We start from the raw sequence: 27,821 nt of genomic DNA on the forward strand, positions 1-27,821 counted from the left end.
ACATACTCGCCTTTCGGTGTCCAGGTCCCTTGCCGTCTGCTTCCTGCTCTCACTGAGTGCCGCCGTACAGTGAGAAGTGAGAGCACAGCGGTGACGTCACTGCTGTGCTGCGCTCTCGCTGTACGGCCGGATCTCAGTCAGAGCAGGAAGCAGACGGCAAGGGACCTGGACACCGAAAGGCGAGTATGTACTGTTTGTTTTTTTTGGTAACCAGGGTAAACATCGGGTTACTAAGCGCGGCCCTGCGCTTAGTAACCCGATGTTTACCCTGGTTACCCGGGTGCTGCAGGGGGACTTCGGCATCGTTGAAGACAGTTTCAACGATGCCGAAGTCGTTCCCCTGATCGTTGGTCGCTGGAGAGAGCTGTCTGTGTGACAGCTCCCCAGCGACCACACAGCGACAAAACAGCGACGCTGCAGCGATCAGCATCGTTGTCTGTATCGCTGCAGCGTCGCTGTGTGAGACGGGGCCTTAAGACGCCCATGTCAGGCACCTAATATCACATACTTTATCATGAGGGAATGCTCTTCATCACTTGGAGACTAATGTGAGTCAAGGAGGGAATCAAACCAAGGCTTATCAAATTTTTGGGGACAATGTCTATTTTTATATACCACCATCTCATAGGAAGCTACAGTATTTACCATACTGACCCAGTGTGAAATCCACAGGGGTCTTCTATCCACTTATCTAATGGCTATAAAACAATGTTTTTAGAAGAGTGCGAGGGTAGTGGAGGGTAGTGAGGACAGGTCTCCTTATCAACGATTCCTAATATACACAACTAAAGGGCAGAGTGGTACAAGGGGTGTTTGATCACAATGAGGATAGGTATGGCCTCTTCCCAAAAGTCTGCAATAGGATGACGATAGCACATCAGGTGTATTACATCTGCGACCTCTTCCCCACATCTGTGATGATCTGCAGTGGTGGATGTACCCGTTCTATATAACGTGCTAGGTGTCAAGCTAGTCAAAATGTATATAGTCCATCAATGCTACCTGTTACTTATTCCTCAGCGCCGCTGTTTAACGGCGCTGAGAAATAAGGGTATAGCGCCCCCCAGTGTCCGATAATCTCCGGGGTCTCCGCTACTGGGGGTAGCGGAGACCCTGTAGTACATGATCAGGGCCGTTTTTCACAGTCTCCTGTAACGTGATCGTCGTTATTCACCTAGTAACGGCAAGCACAAAAAAGTCTGATTTAAAATTCATTTCTGTCTCCTCTGACATGATCTAGCATATCAGAGGAGAGAGAAATGAGGTCCCCCGAGCCGCCCCAATATCTCTGCCATCCCCGGACCCTCCTGCTCCATCCCCCAGCCCTCCGTGTCATGTTCCTGGAAGAAAATGATCTACTGGCCGGTATCTGGCAGCAATAGGAAATTTTTCCTATTATTTCATTTTTATCACTGTGATAGGGTCTATCACAGTAATCAAAATAAAAAAAAGGAAATCAAACCCCCCTTTCTCAACCCCTTAGTGACATAAAAATGGTGTGTGTGTATATGTATATATGTATATGTGTATATGTGTGTGTATATATATATATATATATATATATATATATATATATATATATATATATATATATATATATATATATATATATATATATATATATATATATATATATACACACACACACAGTACAGACCAACAGTTTGGACACACCTTCTCATTTACAGATTTTTCTGTATTTTCATGACTATGAAAATTGTACATTCACACTGAAGGCATCATAACTATGAACTAACACATGTGGAATTATATACTTAACAAAAAAGTGTGAAACAACTGAAAATATGTCTTATATTCTAGGTTCTTCAAAGTAGCCACCTTTTGCTTTGATGACTGCTTTGCCCACTCTTGGCATTTTCTTGATGAGCTTCAAGAGGTAGTCACAGGGAATGGTCTTCCAACAATCTTGAAGGAGTTCCCAGAGATGCTTAGCACTTGTTGGCTCTTTTGTCTTCACTCTGCAGTCCGGCTCACCCCAAACCATCTTGATTGGGTTCAGGTCTGGTTACTGGGGAGGTCAGGTCATCTGGTTTAGCACCCCATCACTCTCCTTCTTCGTCAAATAGCCCTTACACAGCCTGGAGGTGTGTTTGGGGTCATTGTCCTGTTGAAAAATAAATGATGGTCCAACTAAACGCAAACCGGATGGAATAGCATGCCGCTGCAAGATGCTGTGGTAGCCATGCTGGTTCAGTATGCCTTCAATTTTGAATAAATCCCCAACAGTGTCACCAGCAAACCACCCCCACACCATCACACCTCCACCTCCATGCTTCACGGTGGGAACCAGGCATGTAGAGTCCATCCGTTCACCTTTTCTGCGTCGCACAAAGACACGGTGGTTGGAACCAAAGATCTCAAATTTGGACTCCTCAGGCCAAAGCACAGATTTCCACTGGTCTAATGTCCATTCCTTGTGTTCTTTAGCCCAAACAAGTCTCTTCTGCTTGTTGCCTGTCCTTAAAAGTGGTTTCCTAGCAGCTATTTTACCATGAAGGCCTGCTGCACAAAGTCTCCTCTTAGCAGTTGTTGTAGAGATGTGTCTGCTGCTAGAACTCTGTGTGGCATTGACCTGGTCTCTAATTTGAGCTGCTGTTAACCTGCGATTTCTGAGGCTGGTGATTCGGATTAACTTATCCTCAGAAGCAGAGGTGACTCTTGGTCTTCCTTTCCTGGGGCGGTCCTCATGTGAGCCAGTTTCTTTGTAGCACTTGATGGTTTTTGCCACTGCACTTGGGCACACTTTCAAAGTTTTCCCAAATTTTCGGACTGACTGACCTTCATTTCTGAAAGTAATGATGGCCACTCGTTTTTCTTAACTTAGCTGCTTTTTTCTTGCCATAATACAAATTCTAACAGTCTATTCAGTAGGACTATCAGCTGTGTATCCACCAGACTTCTGCATAACACAAATGATGGTCCCAACCCCATATATAAGGCAAGAAATCTCACTTATTAAACCTGACAGGGCACACCTGTGAAGTGAAAACCATTCCCGGTGACTACCTCTTGAAGCTCATCAAGAGAATGCCAAGAGTGTGCAAAGCAGTCATCAAAGCAAAAGGTGGCTACTTTGAAGAACCTAGAATATAAGACATATTTTCAGTTGTTTCACACTTTTTTGTTAAGTATATAATTCCACGTGTGTTAATTCATAGTTTTGATGCCTTCAGTGTGAATGTACAATTTTCATAGTCATGAAAATACAGAAAAATATTTAAATGTGGTGTTTCCAAACTTTTGGTCTGTAGTGTGTGTGTGTGTGTGTATATATATATATATATATATATATATATATATATATATATATATATATATATATATATACCGGTATATAATATATTTCCGTTCTTTGCAGTTATGTTTGGGGTTGTGTTAAGGTTAGGGTTGGAGTTAGAATAGTTTTTTTGTTTTTTTTCAAAAGTAAGAAAAAAGTGATGACGATATGATGGCTAGTGTTAAGCGCAAGTGCTCACTACTCGAGTTTGCACCGGGTGCTTGGTTATGCACGAAGTACCGCAGATCAACCACGTTTTTTTGGGGTGTCTAACAGTTAGAAAACATGCGAGGCAGGGACTTGAGCATGTCATTCGAGCACCCGCAATATTTGGTATATACCTGAGTACTGAAGTAGCAAGCACTTGCTCTCAAGACTAATGACGATATATTTAATATGACGACCTAATGTTATCAAATTCTGTGTCGTACCTGTAGGTTCAAAATGCTCACTATACCCCTGAATTAAATCCTTCAGGGGTGTGGTTTTCAAAATGGGGTCACTTGTGGGGGGTTTCCACTATTTAGGCACATCGGGGGCTCTGAAACACGACATGGTGTCCGCTCTCGATTCCAGCTAATTTTGCGTTCAAAAAGTCAAACCGTGCTCCTTCCCTTCCAAACTCTGTCATGTGCTTGAACAGTAGTATTCCCCCCTATATGGGGTATCGGTGTACTCAGGAGAAATTGAACAAGTTTTGTGGTCCATTTTTTCTTGTTGCCATTGTGAAAATAAAAAAATTTAGGGCAAAAGTAAATTTTTTATGAAAAAAGTTAAATCTTAATTTTTTTCCTTTCACATTGATTCAGTTCTCGTGAAGCACCAGAAGGGTTAATAAGCTGCTTGAATGTGTTTTGAGGACCTTGAGTGGTGCCGTTTTTAGAATGGCGTCACTTTTGGGTATTTTTTTTGTCATATAGACCTCTGAAAGTCACTTCAAATGTGATGTTGTGGTCCCTAAAAAAAAAAATAAAAAAAAATGGTTTTGTACATTTTGTTGGAAAAATGAGAAATTAATGGTTAACTTTTAAGCCTTATAACGGCCTAACAAAAAAAAAAAATATTTCCAAAATTGTGCTGATGTAAAGTAGACATATGGGAAATGTTATTTATTAACTATTTTGTGTGACATGTCTCTGATTTAAAAATTAAAAGTTTGAAAATTGCAAATCTTCAACATTTTGCCATATTTACGTTTTTTTTCCGAAATAAACACAAGTCATATTGAAGAAATTTTACCACTAACATGAAGTATAATATGTCACAGAAAAACAACCTCAGAATCAGTGGGATCTGTTAAAGCGTTCCAGAGTTATAACCTCATAAAGTGACAGTGGTTAGAATTGTAAAAAGTGGCCTTGTTATTAAGGTCAAAATTGTCTCGTCACTAAGGGGTTAATTGCCAGGGAAGCCTATTGTAATGTATTTTTTAGGGTGATGTAGTACAGTACACTTTTTATGGGTAATTTTCTTGCCACTACAAAGCACGATGAAAAGAGGTCATGGAGTAATGATAGTTGGTATCTAATAGTTTGAGACGGATGGTTTTTGCTAGGATTCATCAATACAATGAAGGCTAGTATTACTTGTCCAGTGTGCCGTGATATTCTAGAGTGTTTCTTGCTTCCAACTGTATGGCAACACTTAGGACCTTTCTTCGTCATGAAATTACTCGTATACAACCTGAAGTTTCCCCCGAAAGTGATTTCCTGAATGGTGTGAAAACTTTTGACCAGCCCATTAGGTAGGTCTCCTGCCTAACAACCATGAAATACCTTGCAATGAAATAAAACCCCGAAATGTTGCATAGGTGTGCAGGCGACATCTTTCTCCTTGTAGTGTGCCAGCTTATGGGATTTTCTCCGGAGGATCTACTCTACAACAATGTCTGTTTAAGACAGGGGTGGGGGATCTTTTTTCCTGCGAAGGGCCATGTGGATATTTATACCTTCCTTCGGGGCCGTACAAACTCCGCCCACAAAGTACATCCTGACTCTGGCACTGGTGTCAGGACATAATCTTTCATTGCATGCCCTTCAGTGTTCAGTAGTGAACACTGCGTGTGTGTGCTAACAGAGCAAGAAGAAATTAATGAGCTGGTTGTAATCAAAATACACCTCCCTGCCCAAGAATGCGGTCCCTGAGAATCTGCTCGGGGGCCTGATAAAAGGTCATCGAGGGCCATAAATGGCCCTGGGGCCTGAGGTTCATCACCTCTGGTTTAAGGTAACAGTATACACCGGAAGTGAAGTATTTTCTGTATATATCCTTACTGGATTGTATTTTTTGCACTTTATTGGATAAACATATTTCTATTTGAAGAAAATATTTGTTGGGTGTTTCAATTTATATGAAACCTTGATTACCTGGTATACCTTATTACCCGAAAGGACTATGCCACCTTGTGTTATCAATCTAGTGGAAAGCCTGCCCAGATGAGTGGAGGTTGTTCTAACAGCAAAGGACGATTACCCTGAAGTAGTGCCCGTGGTTTTGGCATGAGATCCTCATCGAGCACACAAAGAGGTGAAATCCACCAGACTTGGCTGTAATTATAGGATACATTTCCTCGTTAAATGCAAGGAGGGAGCACTGCTCGGTACGAGCTATCCTGTTCTAAATGTGGAAAATCCTTTTCTGCATCCTAATTGTCTTACAAATAAATGACCACCGTTACCATGGCCACAAATATATACTAATTAGCTGAAATGCTTGATATTGTTGCAAAGACTTGAGTAACGTCCTCTCTCCATAACACAATTTTACTACGTCTGCTTTAGACTTCACTGTCATTGATGCTCTGTAGGGTGGAGTTGTCTTGCTTCCTTGCTTTGTGAAAGGATGCCTCCGGAGCGATTGAAGTTTCCTCTTCTGTATATTTATGGTACAAGTTATTATCCAATACCTCTCATGCTTTGAAGTGAGGAGCTTGCGCGTCTGTCAAGCTAATTAGAACGAACCTTGAGACTTGTGCGTTTGAAGTGCTGGGAAATATGCCTTATTAATTCAGCTCCCCTCTTTGTAGTAGCTTGGTGTTGTATCAAGAATTGGGAGTTTCAATGAAAAGCATCTGTTTCCAGCTATTTTCGCTTCTGTTTAGAGCATAAAGTGCGGCGGCATGTAACACTTAACAGAGAGGCAACAGAAAGTGCTCATGATAACGAGCCACACAGAAAGCATGCGTTTAATAGAAATATTTTCCCAAAAGCTACAGGTGATGATTTTGGAGTACACCATTCTGTTGAATCTACTCCCTCTTTGGAAATACACGCTATTTGATCATTTTGTTCATACATAGTGAAAGAGCTGCTTATTTTTAATCTGGATTTGTTGGCGCAAAATCTGCAGCATATTACAGCAGCAGCAACACGGTGAATGAGATCTTAAGAAATTTCCTTCACGCACTGTATAAAAACAAATGTGCATGTAAATCAACATATATACTTTATTTTAAATCCACTGCATTATAGTTAGAAAGATCCATACATTTGCAGAAAAATCTTTCTAACTAATGATGTGTCACAATGGATTCTGAAACTGATAAAAGAATCACTTACTTTTAAAGGGAACCTGTCAGCAGGATTGTGCTCAGTAACCTATAGTGTCAGCTCGGCGCTGTTCTACTGATTACAATGATACCTGGGGTGATAAAATGATTCTTGTTGTTTAGGCTTTATTTTCAGTTTTGAATTACTGTTATGCTCGTGCTCCGGGGTGGCCTGTGGGGAATCAAATGCGAGGGCTGTTATGTATCCCCCAGAATGTGGCCAGAAGCATACTGAACCGCTGGAGTGCATTGTAGCCACAGCTGTAGTTACCATGCAAAAAGAAAAATAAGTGTGGACTTGGTCAAGTTTTTTGACCAAGTTAGTTTAGTAAAACATGCCACGGGCTTTTTTTTTTTTTTTTAGAGAGAGATCTGTAGCATAGTAGAGGGGTGGATCTCTCCCTTCAGTCCGGGTCTTATAGGTGGCCCATGACCACTGTTTTCATTTAAACCTACAATAAAGGTTTGGGTGACAGTTTTTGTGTTTGGATTTCACATACAGCAGAGCTGAAGGTGTTGTGGTTTTATGCCTGGCTGTGTGAAGCTGTCCAGGCCAGAGCCAGTGATGTGGATGAACACGGTAGCACCCAAGAACCTTACGGGGGGTGCAAGTACCAGCGGCACTGGACATTATTTACATATTTCCGGCAATCCGGAGGGGAACGATTTCATGTGTGCAGTATTTGGACAATAAAAGATGTTTACTTAACTTGCCTGGGTCACTGTCTCACTAAATTCACTGGTGGAAACACCACTGCCTTGCAATATATATAGCACATTTTTTACAAGACTGACTTTCATAGAACATTTTTTTAACCTATAAGATGAAAGGAAAGTTAGTAATGTAACTTTCATTACAAAATCTTCAGTTTTACTCAAATGAGTTGTTGCAAAAATGAATACATCCCACATCAAAAACAACTACATCCAGTATTTTGCATGACTTCCATGATTTTTAAGGGTAACACGAAGTCTTCTAGGTATTGAATGAACAAGTTGGTGGTGACTTTTCCATTCTTCAAGAAGGACCTCTTTTTTTGAACCTGGATGCTGGATGGAAAGTGATGCTCCACTAATTTATTCCGAATTCTCTATAGATGTATGATTGGGGATTGGGTTCAGATCAGGAGACAAACTTGGCCTTTGAATTGTTTTCACCCTGTTCTTCTTCAGAAATGCAACCGACATCTCACTGTAGGCACCATGAATTTTTCTAAATTAATTTAGAAAAATTCATAGTGCCTACAGTGAAATTTGGTGGTGGCACTGTTCTTATGTTTGCTGCATGAGTCCTGCTAGTGTCAAGAAGCTACATTTCATTGATGGTATCATGAGTTCATAGATGTACTACTCTACATTGAAAGAGAAGATGCTACAATCATTCCGTGCCCTTGGTAGATCGCACTTTACCAATATGACTGATCCAAAACACATTTGTTGCATGTCCCTAGAAGAACAGGACAGTGATTCAGTGGTCAAGTCTGTCTCATGATCTGGACCCAACTGAAATACTTATGGGGAATTTTGAAGATACAAGTTGAGCATAACGCTCCATCCAGGACCTAAAAGAGGTTGTTCTTGAAGAATGGAAAGAAAGATGTTGCAGTATGTCGCCGACTTGTTCATTCCATGTCTAGAAAACTTGGTGCTGTTCTTAAAAATCATAGCGGTCACGCTAAATACAAGATGGTTGTTTTTTAGGTGGGGTGTATTTGTTTTTGATCAATTAATTTGAGTGAATGCACAAAATACTATAAAAGGAATTAGAAGAAGTGATTTGTGTGAGAGAAAATGTCCTTTACTTGGCTAATTGTGATGAATGAGTGTTTCTATATACAACTTATTAATATGGACTACATGAAAAGCTTTGAGCACCATTAACACTTTTTTTGTTTGGTTTATGTATTTTTAGTTTAATTATATAATACCTTGAGATATAAAATAAATACAAATGCAGCCAATTCTCCAATTTCTATGAATGTTCACTAAAGTCTTCCATGACCATGTAGTGCTGTAGGTTAGAAAAACTCAGAGGAGCCTTCTAAGAAAATCCTTGGTATAGCACAGCCCCCATCTGCTGATCTGATCCTTCCTTCTATAAAAGATTATGAAGAAACGTCCTAACCATTTTCTTACTGATTTTCTATTTGTATTTCATTATCTTTGTTATGCAGTAATACTGGATTTAAAAGGCGAATCAAATTGTACATTTGTTGGTGACTTTTTTCTATATCTATGGCCAGCTCTGTCTCTAAAGGTATGGCTACATGCTTCCGTATCTTTTGGCCTGTCAGGCGTTTGCAGGGCGCTGGGTATTTTTTATACATACTGTAGCGGTTAATGTTCATTGTGACCATTATTATGGGGATGAAAGCTAAGTATCGTATTGCAAGCTCCCCGTGGCTGCAGACCTCATTGCAGTCATAGACTATAGTGGGAGAAGACAAAGCCAAGCCTGGCCTAACAAGAAGCCCATTGTTGCTGTACCTTTCATTCTGGTGCTCCAGTTTTCATTTTGATAAGGTCATATTACAGCACCAGGCACAATATTAATGCCCTCTCTCTGCTTAAAATGTATGAAGCTCTTCTGAGGATTCTCAAAGAAAACATCCTATTACTGAATGAAATCCTGACCTAGTAGAGAATGTTTATTTTGCCCTAATAGTTTCTGTTTTCATCCTGTAAACCTTGTAAGAGGACCGCACGGCTTGGGCTCATTCGTTATATGTGGCCAGCCGCAGAACCTAATGGACCTGAGGGACGTTTGGCCTTTACTTCGGGACCTTCTAACTACCCTATATTATTTTGCTCTCTAATAACGTAAAATAAAAAATTTCTACAATTACATTTTAAATAGTAAAACTGTTGCGAAAAAAAAAGCTGTAGGGCTATAAGTGGACAGTAAACTAAACTTTAGTGATTGATGCCAAGACAAATATAAGCAAGGGATGCTTCAAAAGAGACATAGATGTTCATGCCCACAACATAGTTTTACTTCTATATATCACTAGTCGGGTCACGCACATGCTTACTGATCGCCATTTTCCCCCGTTTACAGTCCCGCTCTGGTCCTCTTCAGTATTGGGCTGCCGGGAAAAGCTGAGTGCAGCACTTGGAAATCCCTTAGCTATGTGCACACGTAGGAAATGTGGTGCAGAATTTTCTGCACTAAATCTGCATCTCCTGGCAGAATCCGCAGGTGCGTTTTTTATGCGTTTTTTTTTAGCAGTTTTTGTGCAGATTTTACCACTGCAGATTTCTATTAATGGAGGGGTGCAGAAACGCTGCAGAAACGCACAAAAGAAGCGACATGCACTTCTTTGAAATCTGCAGCGCGTTTCTGCGCAGATTTTTCTGCACCATGTGCACAGCTTTTTTTTTTTCACATTGATTTACATTGTACTGTAAATCACAGTGCAGTTCTGCAGCGTTTCTGCAGCAGAAAAATCTCCTGCAGATCTGCACCAATTCTGCACTAAATCAGCATCGTGTGCACATACCCTTAGGGTATGTGCACACGTAGGAAATGTGGTGCAGAATTTTCTGCACTAAATCTGCATCTGCAGATTTGATGCAGTTTCTGTGCAGTTTCTATGCAGTTTCTGCGCAGATTCTATGCAGTTTCTGTGCAGTTTCTATGCAGATTCTATGCAGATTCTATGCAGTTTCTGTGCAGTTTCTGTGCAGTTTCTATGCAGTTTCTGTGCAGTTTCTGTGCAGTTTCTGTGCAGTTTCTATGCAGTTTCTGTGCAGTACAATGTAAATCAATGGGAAAAAAAAAGCTGTGCACATGGTGCAGAAAAATCTGCAGCAGAAACGCTGCAGAACTGCACAAAAGAAGCGACGTGCACTTCTTTGAAATCTGCAGCGTTTCTGCGCAGATTTTTCTGCACCATGTGCACAGCTTTTTTTTTTTCCCATTGATTTACATTGTACTGTAAATCACAGTGCAGTTCTGCAGCGTTTCTGCAGCAGAAAAATCTGCTGCAGTTCTGCACCAATTCTGCACTAAATCTGCATCGTGTGCACATACCCTTATAAGGCTATGTTCACACGATCCTTTTTTTGATCCTTTTTTTTTCAGGTCCTTTTTCCATGCAGGGTACAGTCCAATGTTACTCTATGGAAAACAAAAACCGCTGTGCCCTCTATCCTTTTTTTCTCAGGCAAATCCGCGAGGATTTGCCTGCAGAAAAAAAGAAGTACCATGTCACTTCTTTCTGCGGATTCAGCTCCTGTTTTCAACAGGCACCAATAGGAAAGTGCTGTTGAAAACCCACAGAGGAATCTGCAGAAGAAACTGCAGGAAAATCAGCAGTGCAGTTTTGCACTGCGGGTTTTCCAAATCAGGACCTGAAAAAAAAAGGATCAAAAAAAGGATCGTGTGAACATGGCCTTAGGGAGTGAATGGAGCAGTGGGCAAATGTGCACCATTTTAAAGTGGATAGTAGTGAGACACCACTGATATACAAGTAATTGTGTTCATTTAACAACCCCTTTAATGGTCCATTTCATACAATTCCGCAACTATGTAGCATTCCTTTTTTTAATCCAAAATTCTTAAACCAGTGATTTTTTATTTTTTTCATGTAGGAAAGAACTCTAATGAAAATATTTCATTCTGCTTGGTTATTATACATGTGGATGAAAATACATACTGGTAAAGTCTTTTTCTATCAAGTGTCAACCCTTGTGAATTTTTTTTTTTCCTTCAGAAAAAGCTGAGTGCAGGAAGAGGACTGCTATCTTTTAAGACTTTTTTCTGGCCACACGCTCAGTAACATTCTTGTCTAGACATATAACCGCTGCTCGCCCTCCTGATGGCCTTTGCCTTCTGATTATGGGTCACCGGGAGATATGTAATGAGCAGAAGGTCAATAGCACGGAGTCCATTTCCATCAGTCACCATAAAGTTAATTAAGTGCTGTGAACGTGCAGTAACATTACTTTACTATATAAACTTCTTTTCTCTGACCTCTCCTGCTTTGTGGCAGGAGCAGATTATCAAAATTCCTTTTACAGGTGGGCATCTGATGACTGCGTTGTCTATTGTATTGTTAATATAGAGAAAGAGTGGCACATACAAGGAATAAACGAATTGGATCTTGTTTATTGCGTAACAAAAAGGGATAAAAAAAAAAAACCTTTTTAATGGAAAAGGGTCAAATGATAACCAGGAAAGACTGGCACATTTTCAGTGTATCAATAATGCCCTTACTCAAAGTTACACCGGAATTCGCCAGTCTTTCATGCCTACCATGTACATTTTTTCTATGAGTAAAGGGGTAACTGTTATGCCGAAAACCCGTCACCACTTCATGGGTATCGTGAACTTGGAAAGGTGTTTTTTTTTTTTAATCCATTTTTGTTATGCAATGAAGAAGATTCCATTATTTTATTCCTTGGATGTGCCGCTACTTTTCTCCATATTTGTGAAGCGGACAGTCTGCTGGAGCATTGTCAGTTGCACACCCTAAGCCAGAAATCACTACATGGACCATGGATGTGATGAGCCTTTATATCAAATCATAAATTATTGATTTCTAATAGCTTGTTCTGTGTATGTGGCTTTAGGGTTTCTTATGAACAGTGCATACAACTGAAGCGGAGATCCAGTGTAATACTAAAGGTAACATAGGTTTGGCCTCTTATTCCCCCTCCACATATACACACCCAGAGGCTTTGACTGAAGGAATTTCCTGGTTTAAAGTCTCAGTATACTCCTCTTTAGCAAACTTTGGGTGTGGGACAGATTAGCTTAATAGAAGTATGGCACAGTAGGTAGCCAGCCATCTTAGGGCAAACTGAGGTCACTAACAAAGTCAGAAAAACAGGCTTAAGGTACCTTCACACTAAGCGACTTTGCAACGAGAACGACAGCGATCCATGACGTTGCAGCGTCCTGGATAGCGATATCGTTGTGTTTGACACGCAGCAGCGATCTGGATCCTGCTGTGATATCGCTGGTCGTTGCTGAAAGTCCAGAACTTTATTTGGTCGTCAGATCGGCGTGTATCGTCGTGTTTGACAGCAAAAGCAACGATGCCAGCAATGTTTTACAATGGTAACCAGGGTAAATATCGGGTTACTAAGCGCAGGGCCGCGCTTAGTAACCCGATATTTACCCAGGTTACCATTGTAAAAGTAAAAAAAAACCACTACATACTCACCCTCTGATGTCTGTCACGTCCCCCGGTGTCCGCGCCGCTGCTCAGAGCTTCCTGCACTGAATGTGTCAGTGCCGGCCGTAAAGCAGAGCACAGCGGTGACGTCACCGCTCTGCTTTAGGGCCGGCGCTTACACAGTGCAGGGAAGCTGAAGGCGAGGGACGTGACAGACATGGCAATGTAAGTATGTAGTGTTTGTTTTTTTTTACATTTACACTGGTAACCAAGGTAAACATCGGGTTACTAAGCGCGGCCCTGCGCTTAGTAACCCGATGTTTACCCTGGTTACCCGGGGACTTCGGCATCGTTGGTCGCTGGAGAGCTGTCTGTGTGACAGCTCTCCAGCGACCACACAGCGACGCTGCAGCGATCGGCATCGTTGTCGATATCGCTACAGCGTCGCTTAATGTGACGGTACCTTTAGTCAGTGACACTACAGCAACTGGATCTTCAGACAACCACTGCAAGTGAAGAACAATTTCTCAGCACCTATCATGGGGTGGGTTATACAATGCAGAAAGTGAACAGTCAGTTCTTGAAATTAATGTGTTGAAAGCTTGAAAAATGGCCAAGCGTAAGGATTAGAATGACATTGGGAAGGGCCAAATTATGATGGCTAGATGACTAGGTCAGAGCAGATCCAAAGCGATGGGGCCCGTGGGATATTCCCGACATGCAATACCTATCAAAGTGGTCCGGGTACACATCTTTAGGGCAACATCATCAAATGCATGTACCCAGTGACTCTGTCGTCTCTGGAAGCTGATGCCAACCGTCTGGGTCAGATAGATGATGCCAGCTGTGTGGGGTCAGGAATGGTCATAATGGCTGCTGTTTTATTACCACTTAAATGTATTTGGAGTTTACAACTATACGGATTACTCAACCAATCCTTAAATTGGATTCGCTTTTTTTTCTCTACGAACTAATCCGTGAATAACTTAGCTGGTATAGTGTAGGTATTCTTAAGTGGACATTTGTCAGCACTGCCTGCAATTCATTTTGCCTTATAGCAGAATTGAACATTATTCTCTATGGGAAATGCAATGTCAATATTGAAGTGAAGAGCCCACTTTCGTGACTACAGTAGAACAATAGAATGAAGAGTATTCTCAATATAGGGGCCATGGTAATCTAAAGATAGGGGCGGCCTATTCATTCTGTAGATTTTGAGGATCAGATCATCTCAGATCTAAGATTAATTGCCTATAGGTCAATAAACTTCTTTCATAAAACCTTTCAGGTGAATATAGAGAAGCAAATAAAATTATGCCTAGGACAGATTTATTAAAACTGTGTGCATAATAGAGCTAGGGCAGCTTTAGTGCCCATACATTGTCTGGGCACCATGTGAAGCTCCTCTGTGGTGGCTGACTGGACCTGAGAGCACCACCACTGGATCATGCGCAGTGCGCTGATGAAGCTAGGGTCTGTATGCTCGGCTTCCCTGCATTTGCCCTATCATGTAATTTTTCACTGGCATGCGTAATTCTTCAGGGGCCAATAAGAAGATGTGAGCAGTGTCAGAACGTTATTTGGGCGTGATTAAAGGTACCTTTGGAAGATTAGTCCAGGAGGAGTAAATGTTCCAAAGGATTAGTCCTTGTAAATTTGTATATTGAGTAACATATATATATATATATATATATATATATATATATATATATATATTTTTTTTTTAATAGATAGCAGAAAAGCCGGTAATTCAATTGACTACTTTTGCTATCTCCTTATCAAACTTGACAGGATTTGAGTCATGGTTTACATACAGTAAGCCATTTCATATCCGTTATAATTTTATATATTCCTCACTAATTATGTTAGCAGTGTCTGTGTGTAAAATTTGGGAGCTCTAGGTGTTAAAATAAAGGGTTAAATCACTGAAAACAACTGGCGTGGGCTCCCGTGCAATTTTCTCAGCCAGAGTGGTAAAGCCAGTGACTGAGGGCAGATATTAATAGCCAGGAGAGGGTCCATGGTTATTGGCCCCCCCCTGGCTACAAACATCTGCCCCCAGCCACCCCAGAAAAGGCACATCTGTAAGATGCGCCTATTCTGGCACTTAGCCTCTCTCTTCCCACTCCTGAGTAGCGGTGGGATATGGGGTAATAAGGGGTTAATGTCACCTTACTATTGGAAGGTGACATTAAGCCAGATTAATAATGGAGAGATGTCAATAAGACACCTCTCCATTATTAATCCAATAGTAATAAAGGATTAAACCCACACATTATGAATAAAGTATTTTATAGTGAGGAATATATTTATATTAGTGAGGAATATATAAAAATATAACAGATATGAAATGGTTTACTGTATGTAAACCATGTCTCGTATCCTGTCGGGTTTGATAAGGAGATAGCAAAAGCTGGCAATTGAAATACCGGCTTTTCTGCTATCAAGCTCTGTATTAAATATAAATGTGTATACAGTACAGACCAAAAGTTTGGACACACCTTCCCATTTAACCCCTTTCTGCCAGCTGACGGAATAGTACGTCAGCTGGCAGATCCCCTGCTTTAAGGTGGGCTCCGGCGGTGAGCCCACCTTAAAGCCGCGACATGTCAGCTGTTTTGTACAGCTGACATGTGCGCGCAATGAGCGCGAGCGGAATCGCGATCCGCCCGCGCCCATTAACTAGTTAAATGCCGCCGTCAAGCGCTGACAGCGGCATTTAACTAGCGCTCCCGGCCGCGCGGCCGGAAGTGCTCGCACTGCTGACCCCCGTCACATGATCGGGGGTCCAGAAGAAAATATAATGGGCACACTGTAGAGTTCAATGAAGAAGGTGCTGGCTAGACATCCAACGTCAAATACATGCACCACCAATAAGACGGACACCTTACTCCTGGAGTTTACCGTGAGCTGTCCTTGGGGACTCTCCTCATATTTTCCTCTCCTTTTATACCATTTCTCTTACTCAAGTGGGGTTTGAAAAAGACCGTGCCAGGTCGAAACGTCACCCTACCTTATGGTCCGCAACCACTTGTTATCTATGTAAAAATCACTTAATGGTGCCTGTACACTTGAATAAAAACAAAAGAAAAATCTTCACATTTCCAAGACTTGAGTGCGGCTATTTTCTGTGTATTTGACATGATCGGGGGTTAGCGGTGCATTGCCATAACAACCAGAGGTCTCCTTGAGACCTCTATGGTTGTTGATGGCCGATTGCTTTGAGCGCCACCCTGTGGTCGGCGCTCAAAGTACACCTGCCTTTCTGCTACATGGAGGTGATCAGTATTTCACCTCTATGTAGCAGAGCCGATCGAGTAGTGCATGCTTCTAGCCTCCTATGGAGGCTATTGAAGCATGCCAAAATGTAAAAAAAAAGTGTTTAAAAATATAAAAAAAATAAAAAATATATAAAAGTTCAAATCACCCCCCTTTGGCCCCAATCAAAATAAAACAAAAAAAAATTAAACATACACATATTTGGTATCGCCGCGTTCAGAATCGCCCGATCTATCAACAAAAACAAAGGATTAACCTGACCGCTAAATAGCGTAGCGAGAAAAAAAATCAAAACGCCAAAATTACGTTTTTTTGGTCGCCGCGACATTGCATTAAAATGCAATAACGGGCGATCAAAAGAATGTATCTACACTAAAATGGTATCATTAAAAATGCCAGCTCGGCACGCAAAAATAAGCCATCATCCGACCCCAGATCATGAAAATTGGAGACGCTACGGGTATCGGAAAATCGCGCAATTTTTATTTTTTATTTATTTTTATTTTTTTTAAGCAAACTTTGGAATTTTTTTTCACCACTTAGATAAAAAACAACCTAGACATGTTAGGTGTCTATGAACTCGTAATGACCTGGAGAATCATAATGGCAGGTTAGTTTTAGCATTTGGTGAACCTAGCAAAAAAGCCAAACAAAAAACAAGTGTGAGATTGCATTTTTTTTTTTTTTGCAATTTCATCACACTTGGAATTTTTTTCCCGTTTTCTGTTACATGGCATAGTAAAACCAATGATATCGTTCAAAAGTACAACTCGTCCCACAAAAAATAAGCCCTCACATGGCCATATTGATGGAAAAATAAAAAAGTTATGGCTCTGGGAAGGAGGGGAGCGAAAAACGAAAACGAAAAAACGGAAAACGCTCCGGGGGTGAAGGGGTTAAAGATTAAAGATTTTTCTGTATTTTCATGACTATGAAAATTGTACATTCACACTGAAGGCATCAAAACTATGAATAAACACATGTGGAATTATATACTTAACAAAAAAGTGTGAAACAACTGAAATTATGTCTTATATTCTAGGTTCTTCAAAGTAGCCACCTTTTGCTTTGATGACTGCTTTACACACTCTTGGCATTCTCTTGATGAGCTTCAAGAGGTAGTCACCGGAAATGGTCTTCCAACAATTTTGAAGGAGTTCCCAGAGATGCTTAGCACTTGTTGGCCCTTTTGCCTTCACTCTGCGGTCCAGCTCACCCCAAACCCTCTCGAATGGGTTCAGGTCTGGTGACTGTGGAGGCCAGGTCATCTGGCTTAGCACCCCATCACTCTCCTTCTTGGTCAAATAGCCCTTACACAGCCTGGAGGTGTGTTTGGGGTCATTGTCCTATTGGAAAATAAATGATGGTCCAGCTAAACGCAAACCGGATGGAATAGCATGCCGCTGCAAGATGCTGTGGTAGCCATGCTGGTTCAGTATGTCTTTAATTTTGAATAAATCCCCAACTGTGTCACCAGCAAAGCACCCCCACACCATCACACCTCCTCTATGCTTCACGGTGGGAACCAGGCATGTAGAGTCCATCCGTTCACCTTTTCTGCGTCGCACAAAGACACGGTGGTTGGACTCCTCAGACCAAAGCACAGATTTCCACTCGTCTAATGTCCATTCCTTGTGTTCTTTAGCCCAAACAAGTCTCTTCTGCTTGTTGCCTGTCCTTAGCAGTGGTTTCCTAGCAGCTATTTTACCATGAAGGCCTGCTGCACAAAGTCTCCTCTAAACAGTTGTTGTAGAGATGTTACATGCAGCCGCATGCTCTGCCCCTGAGTGCAGGGTGCAGTGCCGGGTATTGACGTGCGAGACTCATCCGAATTTCTCACATGTGAGAATGAGCCCTTAATGGAACGTACATCTAAAAGACAGAGAAGTTAGATACTGAGCCGTTCAATCTAGTGATGTGATTACTGGAGCATACATGGATAATAGAGCTATTTCCAAACATGTGAATATACTTTCCATAGCCCTTTAAACTATATCCTGTATAGGTAGTTTTAAAGAAATATCTACACATCCCCTACCCCCAGTTAAGAGGATTAAAGGGTATTTTTTTTTCATCCATGTATGAGATCACCCCAAGGAAGATTTCTGTAGAAACATTATAGTACAAAAGAAGACCAATTTTTTTGGATTGACTGCCCTGGACCAACACCACATCATTTGTATTGTCTGAAGTCTGGCGCATTCATGACTGGGTCAGTAGGTGCAGCTCGATTGATACAGGAGCTCCAGACATGGCTCACAAGGACTCTGTAGAAGTGTTCTGTGTCTGTTCATGTTGTTTATCAGCACGGTGAGTAGTAGATGTACAATAACTGGATTGTGGGACTTTATATTGGGTGTCATGGATATTTTAACTTAAGGTACCGTCACACTCAGCGACGCTGCAGCGATATAGACAACGAGCCGATCGCTGCAGCGTCGCTGTTTAGGTCGCTGGGGAGCTGTCACACAGACGGCTCTCCAGCGACCAACGATCAGGGGAACGACTTCGGCATCGTTGAAACTGTCTTCAACGATGCCAAAGTCCCCCTGCAGCACCTGGGTAACCAGGGTAAACATCGGGTTACTAAGTGCAGGGCCGCGCTTAGTAACCCAATATTTACCCTGGTTACCAATGTAAAAGTAAAAAAAAAAACACTACATACTCACCTTCTGATGTCTGTCACGTCCCCCGGCGTCCGCGCTGCTGCTCAGAGCTTCCTTCGCTGAATGTGTCAGGGCCGGCAGAGCACAGCGGTGACGTTACCGCTGTGCTCTGCTTTACGGCCGGCACTGACACATTCAGTGCAGGAAGCTCTGAGCAGCAGCGCGGACGCCGGGGGACGTGACAGACATCAGAGGGTGAGTATGTAGTGTTTTTTTTTTTTACTTTTGCAATGGTAACCAGGGTAAATATCGGGTTACTAAGCGCGGCCCTGCGCTTAGTAACCCGATATTTACCCTGGTTACCATTGTAAAACATTGCTTGCATCGTTGCTTTTGCTGTCGAACACGACGATACACACCGACCTAGTGACGAAATAAGGTGCTGGCCTTCTAGCTCCGACCAACAATATCACAGCGGGATCCAGATCGCTGCTGCATGTCAAACACAACGATATCGCTATCCAGGACGCTGCAACGTCACGGATCGTTGTCGTTCTCGTTGGAAAGTTGTTCAGTGTGAAGGTACCTTAAGAGATGTCTTGGGTCTAGTTGATGGGCACCATACTCGATGCTCAAATGCCGTCTGCAGCCAGATAAGGACAAAGTTTTTAGTTATTCATGGAAACTTAAAGCTTGTTACTATTTGACCTTGTGGGCCCTATTCTCTGAAGACCCATTGATTTCTATGCAAGGATCTGTATAGCCATGGATGACATGCATTTGATACCTGATGAGCCTTTGTCCTATGAGCGCGGCCTGATTTTGATAAGCTATACATCACATGGTTGGTTGCTAGCTCTCAGTGCAAGTTTCACAGATGTTTGATATATTTCTTGGCGAGATATAGGATGAGAGACTATGTATTTTTTCAAAGTAAATAATACAGCTATTATTCTTAATTAGGGGGCCTAATGGTGTTTTAGGGTAGGTTAAATAGTTATTTTCCATATATTTGCAAAGGCATTGCTACTGTAGTGTTTGCTGGCCCAGTCACAAACAGAGCGTGTGCGGTATGTGACATCGCCGCAGCACAGAGCTGTCTTTCCAACGGAGCAGGGTGGTATTCTGTATAAGTGCATTAAAGGGATGTATATATCGCTTCACTACAGTTGTCATTAAAGGTTCTGTCACCTGGTTTTTGCTACCACATACAGGTGCATCTCACAAAATTAGAATATCATCAAAAAGTTAATTTATTTCAGTTCTTTAATACAAAAAGTGAATCTCCTATATTATACTGTATAGAGTCATTACAAACTGATGTATTTCCAGTGTTTTTTTTCTCTTAACGTTGATGATTATGGCTTACAGCCAATTTAAAACCCAAAAGTCATTATCTCAGGAAATTAGAATACTTTATAACACTAGCTTGAAAAAGGATTGTAAAATCCGAAATGTTGGCTTACTGAAATGTATGTAAAGTAAATGCACCCAATACTTGGTCGGAGCTCCTTTGGCATCAATTACTGCATCAGTGCGGTGTGGCATGGAGGCGATCAGCCTGTGGCACTGCTGAGGTGTTATGGAAGCCCAGGTTGCTTTGATAGCAGCTTTCAGCTCGTCTGCATTGTTGGTTCTGGTGTCTCTTATCTTCCTCTTGACAATAAAGGTCAGACGAGTTTGCTGGCCAATCAAGCACAGTGATACTGTTGTTTAAGCCAGACATTGGTACGTTTGACAGTGTGGACAGGAGCCAAGTCCTGCAGTAGAATGAAATTTCCATCATCTCCCAAAAAGCTTGTCGGCCGAGGGAAGCATGAAGTGCTCTAAAATTTCCTGGTAGACGGCTGCGTTAACTTTGGTCTTGTTAAAACACAGTCGACCTACACCAGCAGATGACATGGCTCCCCAAACCATCAATGATTGTGGAAACTTCACACTAGACCTTGGAATTCAAGTTCCAGAGTCTGGAGGAACAGTGGAGAGACAGACAATCCAAGCTGCTTGAGGTCTAGTGTGAAGTTACCACAATCAGTGATGGTTTGGGGAGCCATGTCATCTGCTGGTGTAGGTCCACTGTGTTTTATCAAGACCAAAGTCAGCGCAGCTATCTACCAGGAAATTTTAGAGCACTTCATGATTCCCTCTGCCGACAAGCTTTTTGGAGATGGAAATGTCATTCTCCAGCAGGACTTGGCACCTGTCCACACTACCAAAAGTACCAATACATGGTTTACAAACAACAGTATCACTGTGCTTGATTGGCCAGCAAACTCGCCTGACTTTAACCCGAAGACCCAACAATGCAGACGAGCTGAAGGCTGCTATGAAAGCAACCTGGGCTTCCATAACACCTCAGCAGTACCACAGGCTGATCACCTCTATGCCACGCCACATTGATGCAGTAATTTATGCAAAAAGAGCCCCGACAAAGTATTGAGTGCATTTACTGAACATACATTTCAGTAGACCAACATTTCGGATCTTAAAATCATTTTTCAAGCTGGTGTTATAAAGTATTCTACTTTACTGAGATAATGACTTTTGGGTTTTCATTGGATGTAAGCAATAATCATCAACATTAACAGAAATAAACACTTGAAATAGATCACTCTGTTTGTAATGACTCTATCTAATATATAAGTTTCACTTTTCAGGTCAGTGTGAGCAGGCTTATTAGCCATTCAATGCTCCTCTTGGAAATTAAATATGCAAATTGCCTCTCCGGAGAGGAAGCGGACTAGAACTCTATTGCCACCTAAAAGTCAATATGGACCATTCAAAAAGCCTTGCCATATGACTTTGGATAAAAGCGAAGCCAGAATGTCAACTTGCAGACACAGTGTTTCAGGATGCTGCCCTCTCACACAGCCAAATCAGATCTCATACTTTGCACTGATGAGGGGCAACACCCCAAAACACACTGTCTGCAAATTGAGATTATGGTTTGGCTTTTATCCTAAGTCATATGGCAAGACTCATTGAAGGGTCGGTATTAACTTTTAGGATTGCTACTTCCAATAGGTGGCACTAGAATTCTAGTCCTCATCCTCTCTGAAGAGGCAATTTGCATATTTACTTTCCCAGAGGAGCATTGCATGGCTTATATGCCTCCTCACACTGGCATGCCAGGCCTGGCATGTCACTCTCTACAAGGAGAAATGTTACCCCTTAAATACATAGAACAGCAATGGTAAATGTACTTTGTCTGAAGAAGAGGTTGGCAACCCCTTTTAATAAGGTTTTCCACCAGGAATACAGCACCCACTGAGCTGCCATTCCATTAATAAATGCATTCAGTCGTGGCTAAACCTTCCTGATATTCTGTATATTTGCTTTTTTTTACCTGGGTTACAGGCTGTTTAATTCTAGCCAACTTTTAAAAGTTAATTTGCAGTGGTAAATGTTTGCTTAAAGGCCTGTTTGAAAGTGCAAATAATGAGGTGACTGAGCAAACTCTGGAGGGTAGTGCCAACCTGTGCCTGGCCAATGTCATATTTGCACATATTTCAATCGTCAGATGATATTAGTCAGCTGATAAAGTTCTAAGGAGGTGATCAGTACATTTTCTGTTCCATTGGTGCGACCGCTGTACCTATTTTATATACTGATGTTTTCTCTCTGCTGGCATCTCACAGCGTCTGTGACGGAATAGAGCTAGAGCCGCGTTCTCCATGTTGTGTCAGGGCAACTACTCAGGTCCTGGTGCTGGACATTTAGTCGTATGAAAAGTGCACAGTCCATGCCTCCGAATTACATAGGGATTACCATGTGCACCAAAAGCCAATGGCTTCTGACTGTATTTCACTATTATTTTTGTTCCTTTTTGTATTATTTCAAATTTGATATGGTCACTTCAGATGGTCTTCAAGCGAATGTGACTTCCTGAATACTCATGCCCTCTGGAATTTGGGATTTTTTATGAGATTTTAAAAACGCATGTAAAATCACAATTGCATTTTTAATAGTGATGAGTGAGTGTACTCGTTGCTCGGGTTTTTCCTGAGCACGCTCGGGTGATCTTCGAGTATTTGTTAGTGTTCGGAGATTTAGTTTTCATTGCGGCAGCTGAATGATTTACAGCTACTACCCAGCCTAAGTACATGTGGGGGTTGCCTGGTTGTTAGGGAATCCCCACATGTATTCAGCCTGGCTAATAGCTGTAAATGCTGCAATGAAAACTAAATCTCCGAGCAGTCATAAATACAAGGAGATCACCCAAGCGTGCAATAAGTACACTCGCTCATCACTAATTTTTAAGTGTCTAATTGTGGCATTTCTGCATTAAAAAAAGCATTAAAAATTGCAATGCACCAAAAACCACCTACAAAAAAAGGAAACTGCAACCAAAAAATGCAATAAATGGTGCACATGACTATTGTCTAGTGTAATGCAGATGCCCACAGAAAACATGCGGAAAACAGTGATTTTTGCAATGTGGGAACATGGCCTGAAACTTTGAATTTAGTTTATGTAATGTGTATTTAATGCTTATACATATAGTCATAATTTGTTTTTGTCTTTAAGGTCTACAAAGGTGAATTCCAACTTCCGGACTTCCTGAAAGAGATGCCCCAGGTACCATTTACTTTTACACTTCTGTCCTAGGCTGTATGGTCGGTTGTATAAAGGTTTTGTTAGCAACATGTGAGAACTACTGTCTGGTGCCAGTAACAGCTGATCGGCGGGGGGGGGTGTCGGATGTGCCACATCCACCAATCAGATCTTGATGGCCAATTCTAAAGATATGCGCTCAACAAAACAATACTAGCCAACCCGTTTAATTGCCCATTGACAGTTTATAACACCTTAGTAAGTGTTTGGGTATATTCACACCAAGTGATTGAAAATTAAGCTTTGCAGTAAAATGGGCACCCTCTAATGACCTATTCTAAAGGCGGCCATGCATAATCAATATTTCTCCCCGCTTCTTGTTGACGCATTCTTTTTCTGTGGGCTCATGTGTTTTCAGCAAGCAGAGGAGTGTAAGCTGCTGCCAGACTCCTCTGCCGGCAGCCTGTCTGCCTGAGAACAAAAGGATTGAGTAAGTTAAATTTCACCCAACCTTATCTGTTAGAGGACATTCATAAAGCCGTAATACACATAATATAGCCAAGTGGTCCGGATGAAATTGGCAGTTTTTGGCTGCCTTAAGGGGCATTTACATTGGCCGATAATCCATCAGTTTCTAACAATACCAACTGATCGTTCACAATATTTGTGTAATGTGAACGGGTTGAGCGCCTTAACGATGTATACAGAAATGCTCGTTCATCGCGCATGAAATCGTTTAGGCGAGTGGAAAAAAAATCTCGTTTGACTTTCAAAAATTGTGTAATGTAAATGGAGATTGATCATTCGTTCATTCAAAGATTTGACCCAACAAAATAGTGGAAATTCAAGTCCTAGATAGGGTTAGGGTTACTGTCCTTGTGAACACGCTGCATGATATTCGATGTTATGTATTGTGTGTGAACACAGTGCACGGTATTCAGTATCTCTATTCAACCATTTAATTCACCATTCTCGTCCTATATAAACAATTGTCTGACATTGTTTCCTAGTCATGAGTCACGAATGCATTGTTCACCTTTGAAAAGTTTATCTGCTCTAAATGAACTCTTAAAAATCAATTTCATCCACTAATAATTATTCGCATAAGAGTAGGTGCAGACAGCCGTATTATCGGTCCAAGTGCTTCGGATCGTGTTTGACCATGCAAGTTAATAAGTGCGTGGAAATCATCGAACTACACTTGGATGACGTGAGAGTGTAGTCTGAGTTTTGATACAGTGAGGAAGATAGGGAAATTTTGTTCTCCATCTTCTCCTCACAGTGCGCTCTGGTTCTCTCATCCGAGAGATTCGTCACACACTATGCTGACACTCTTATCAAACTCTGATCAGAATGTAATTTACGTTATTGGCCCGATTTTCTCCGATGAGGGAATTTACAGCCGTCCGCACGAGCCCAAACTAAAAGAATGCTGGTAGATCTGGTAAACAGGCCTGTAATGTGATGGTGATTTTTTATAGTTCGTAATTCAGTTGACCGTTTCCCATTAATTTGTAAACTTAATGCTATATATTTAAAAAATCTGGAAACATATATAGTTATGTAGTTACATAGGTTGGAAATAACACCATGTATCTATCAACTTCAACCTTTCGTCACCAGTTATACATTCTCTATTGGTGCATTCTTTAAAACCCACAATGCCATTTGGTGCAAAAAAGGCATCCAGCTCTTTTTTAAATGCTGTTATAGTATCTGCCAACACTACCTCTTGCAGAAGATAATGTCACAGTCTCATGGAATTGCCTTTCTTCCACCCGTAATGAGTGCCCCCTGGTCCTCAGTATGGTCTTTGGAAGGAATAAGTCATGTGCCAGTCCCTTGTACTGATCACACATATAATTATACATGTAAATGAGATCTCCTCTGAGATGTCTTGTTTTTCTAAGCTAAACAAGCCTAACTTTTCCAACCTCTCATCATATGAGAGGCCGTCCATGCCTTGTAATAATCTACTTGCCTGCCTTTGATCTGACTCTACTGAATGCCATATTCCAATCCCATGTGGCCTCACAAGAGATTTATAAAGGGGTAATAATACATTAGGATCTCAGGATTTATCTCTATTTTCATACACAGTAAAATCTTGTTTTGCTTGTGCAGCTCCTTCCTGACATTGATTACCACTGCTTAACTTACCGTACTTATATCCAGAATATCCCAGTCCTGTTCTGGAGTCCCTAGTATATTTCTATACAACGAGTGTAAAACAATATGATTACTGCAGCCTGGGGCATTACTCTACATTTATCAACATTAACCTTCTGCCATATTTTCCCATACAGATATCTAGATTGTTCACATTCTCAGGCAGAAGTCATGTGTTTCCATCTATATGAAGAGCTCACTGAGCACTTTCTGTAAACTATAAGCTGGCCCTCGTTCCTATTTAAAGTTCTAGTAATGAATCACTTTTAGTTTTGGCAGCAGTGTTTTTCTAAAAATGTCAAAAGACAAGCTGAATTAAGTCTCCGCACTGGGGATTATGGAATGTGAATTTTGTAAAGTTAGTAAAGGCTAAAAATTGAACTAGAACGGTCTTTATTCCAAATCCAGCCTGTCATGGCTTCTGTTACAGGAAATGGGACAGATCCTTTTTCTATTCACAAGAAAAGTTTAGTTAAGATGTTAACAGAATCATCGAGAAATTCTTCAAAAATTACTAAGATGCAGTCACAATAGAGCTAACAGGTACCTGTGTGTACGGATAGCTCAGGAGCTGAGCTATGTTACATAGCAGTCTTCTGTGTCTAACAGCAGCTGGCGGAACTGAGCTCTGATCGCTACCGTTAGCCATTTAATTACCGGAGTCAATTACTGACTGCGGCATTCAAATGGTGTAATTGCCAGTGCACAAGTGATCACAAAGCTCTGATGTGTTAACATGGCAGCCTGCTGAAGGCCCTGCTGATGCCATCTTTGAACCTGAACCTCAGGCTGAGCGTCATGAGAGACTATGATTTTAACTATATATTGCAATACTGTTGTATTGCAGTGCATATTATAATCTTTCATGCAATTCCAGTTTGAAGACAAAACAGTAAACTAAAAAATAAAGGATCAAAGGGTTTAAAAAAGTAAACTAAAACATACAGTGTATATATATATATATATATATATATATATATATATATATATATATATATATATATATATATAAAAAATTGAATTACCATTTTTTTCTCCCATTAAAAAAAAGAAAATTGCCACATCTGTTAAAGTCCAGTCTATAAAAAAATGCAATAAAAAGCCATTAATGAAAACACCTTATTTGTGATTTTATATTTTTTTTGTCCCTATAGATCTTTTTTTTTTAATCTCATTTAATTTTCTTAAAGAAAATTTATTTTTTGCCCTTTATCTGTAAGTGCAAGTTTTAAAGGCTGAAATGAATTTGACTGTAAGGTTTCGTAGCAAGTATGGAATGGTACATTGCCCTTTCTTTAAGAATCTTTCACACAAAAGGTTCCAGTATTTAAATAAGGAACAAAGTGGGCGATGATGTATTGGTTCTTGGCAATACAATATTCTGCCAGAAGAAGATAAAAAATATTGTATTCATGAGAGGAAGTCTTTTAATACAAGTGCAGGGTGCATGTAAAAATCCATATGGTATGCCGTCCCTGATAACTGTGGAGCAGAATGCGGTTATATTGTGGTGTCTCCTCCAGTACATTTCTATTCTAGAAGAAAACATTTTAGGGCACTTTGTCTCTTGCTCTTATTAGAGCTTTTCAATGAATAAAATACAACCCCACTTTCCCCCAAAACATTGGGACGCTGTGTGAAATGTAATTATTTCGAGATTTCTTATAGCCATATTTTTATTGACAATAAACATATAAGTAGAAGTTGAAAGCTAGACATTTTTCACTTTTATTTCAAAACAGTTACTCATTTATAAATTAATGGCAGCAACAAATCTCAAAGTTTGGACAGGGATAACAAAAGGCTGTAAAAGTAAGTGGTATGAATGATAAACAATTGCAGTTTTCAATATGACTGTGTATAAAAAGAGCATATTAGAGAGGCAGAGTCTCTCAGAAGCAAAGCTGGTCAGAGCTTCATCAATCTGTAAACAGCTGCATCTTAAAATTGTGGAACAATTTTTAAAAAAATGTTCCTCAGCGTAAAATTGCTAAGTCTTTGAATGTGCCACCATCTACAGTACATAACATCATCAAAAGAGTCATAGATTCTGGCGAAATCTATGTGTACAAGGCCAACAGTCAATATTGGATGCTTATGAGCTATGAGCACTCAGGTGGCATTGCCTTTTTATAAAAAAAAGGTATAATTTCGGACTTGCAAATCACTGCACGGGCTCAGGAATACTTGCAGACATCATTCTGTGAACACCGTCCACAAATGCAAGTGACAGATTTATCATGCAT

The 27,821-nt window shown here is 40.9% G+C and overlaps 1 protein-coding gene across 3 annotated transcripts in view; it reads left to right on the forward strand.

Annotated features, from left to right (window-relative positions):
• TPST1 (tyrosylprotein sulfotransferase 1) overlaps nucleotides 1-27,821 on the forward strand; it is a 185,768-nt gene that overhangs the window by 138,546 nt on the left and 19,401 nt on the right. For all 3 annotated transcript variants that reach the window (XM_077296384.1, XM_077296383.1, XM_077296385.1), the window contains exon 4: nucleotides 23,380-23,430. In XM_077296384.1, coding sequence (XP_077152499.1) covers nucleotides 23,380-23,430 — 51 coding nt within the window. The remainder of the gene's footprint in view (nucleotides 1-23,379; nucleotides 23,431-27,821) is intronic.

This window comes from Ranitomeya variabilis, chromosome 3 (genome assembly GCF_051348905.1).
Source record: "Ranitomeya variabilis isolate aRanVar5 chromosome 3, aRanVar5.hap1, whole genome shotgun sequence".
Lineage (NCBI taxonomy): Eukaryota > Metazoa > Chordata > Amphibia > Anura > Dendrobatidae > Ranitomeya > Ranitomeya variabilis.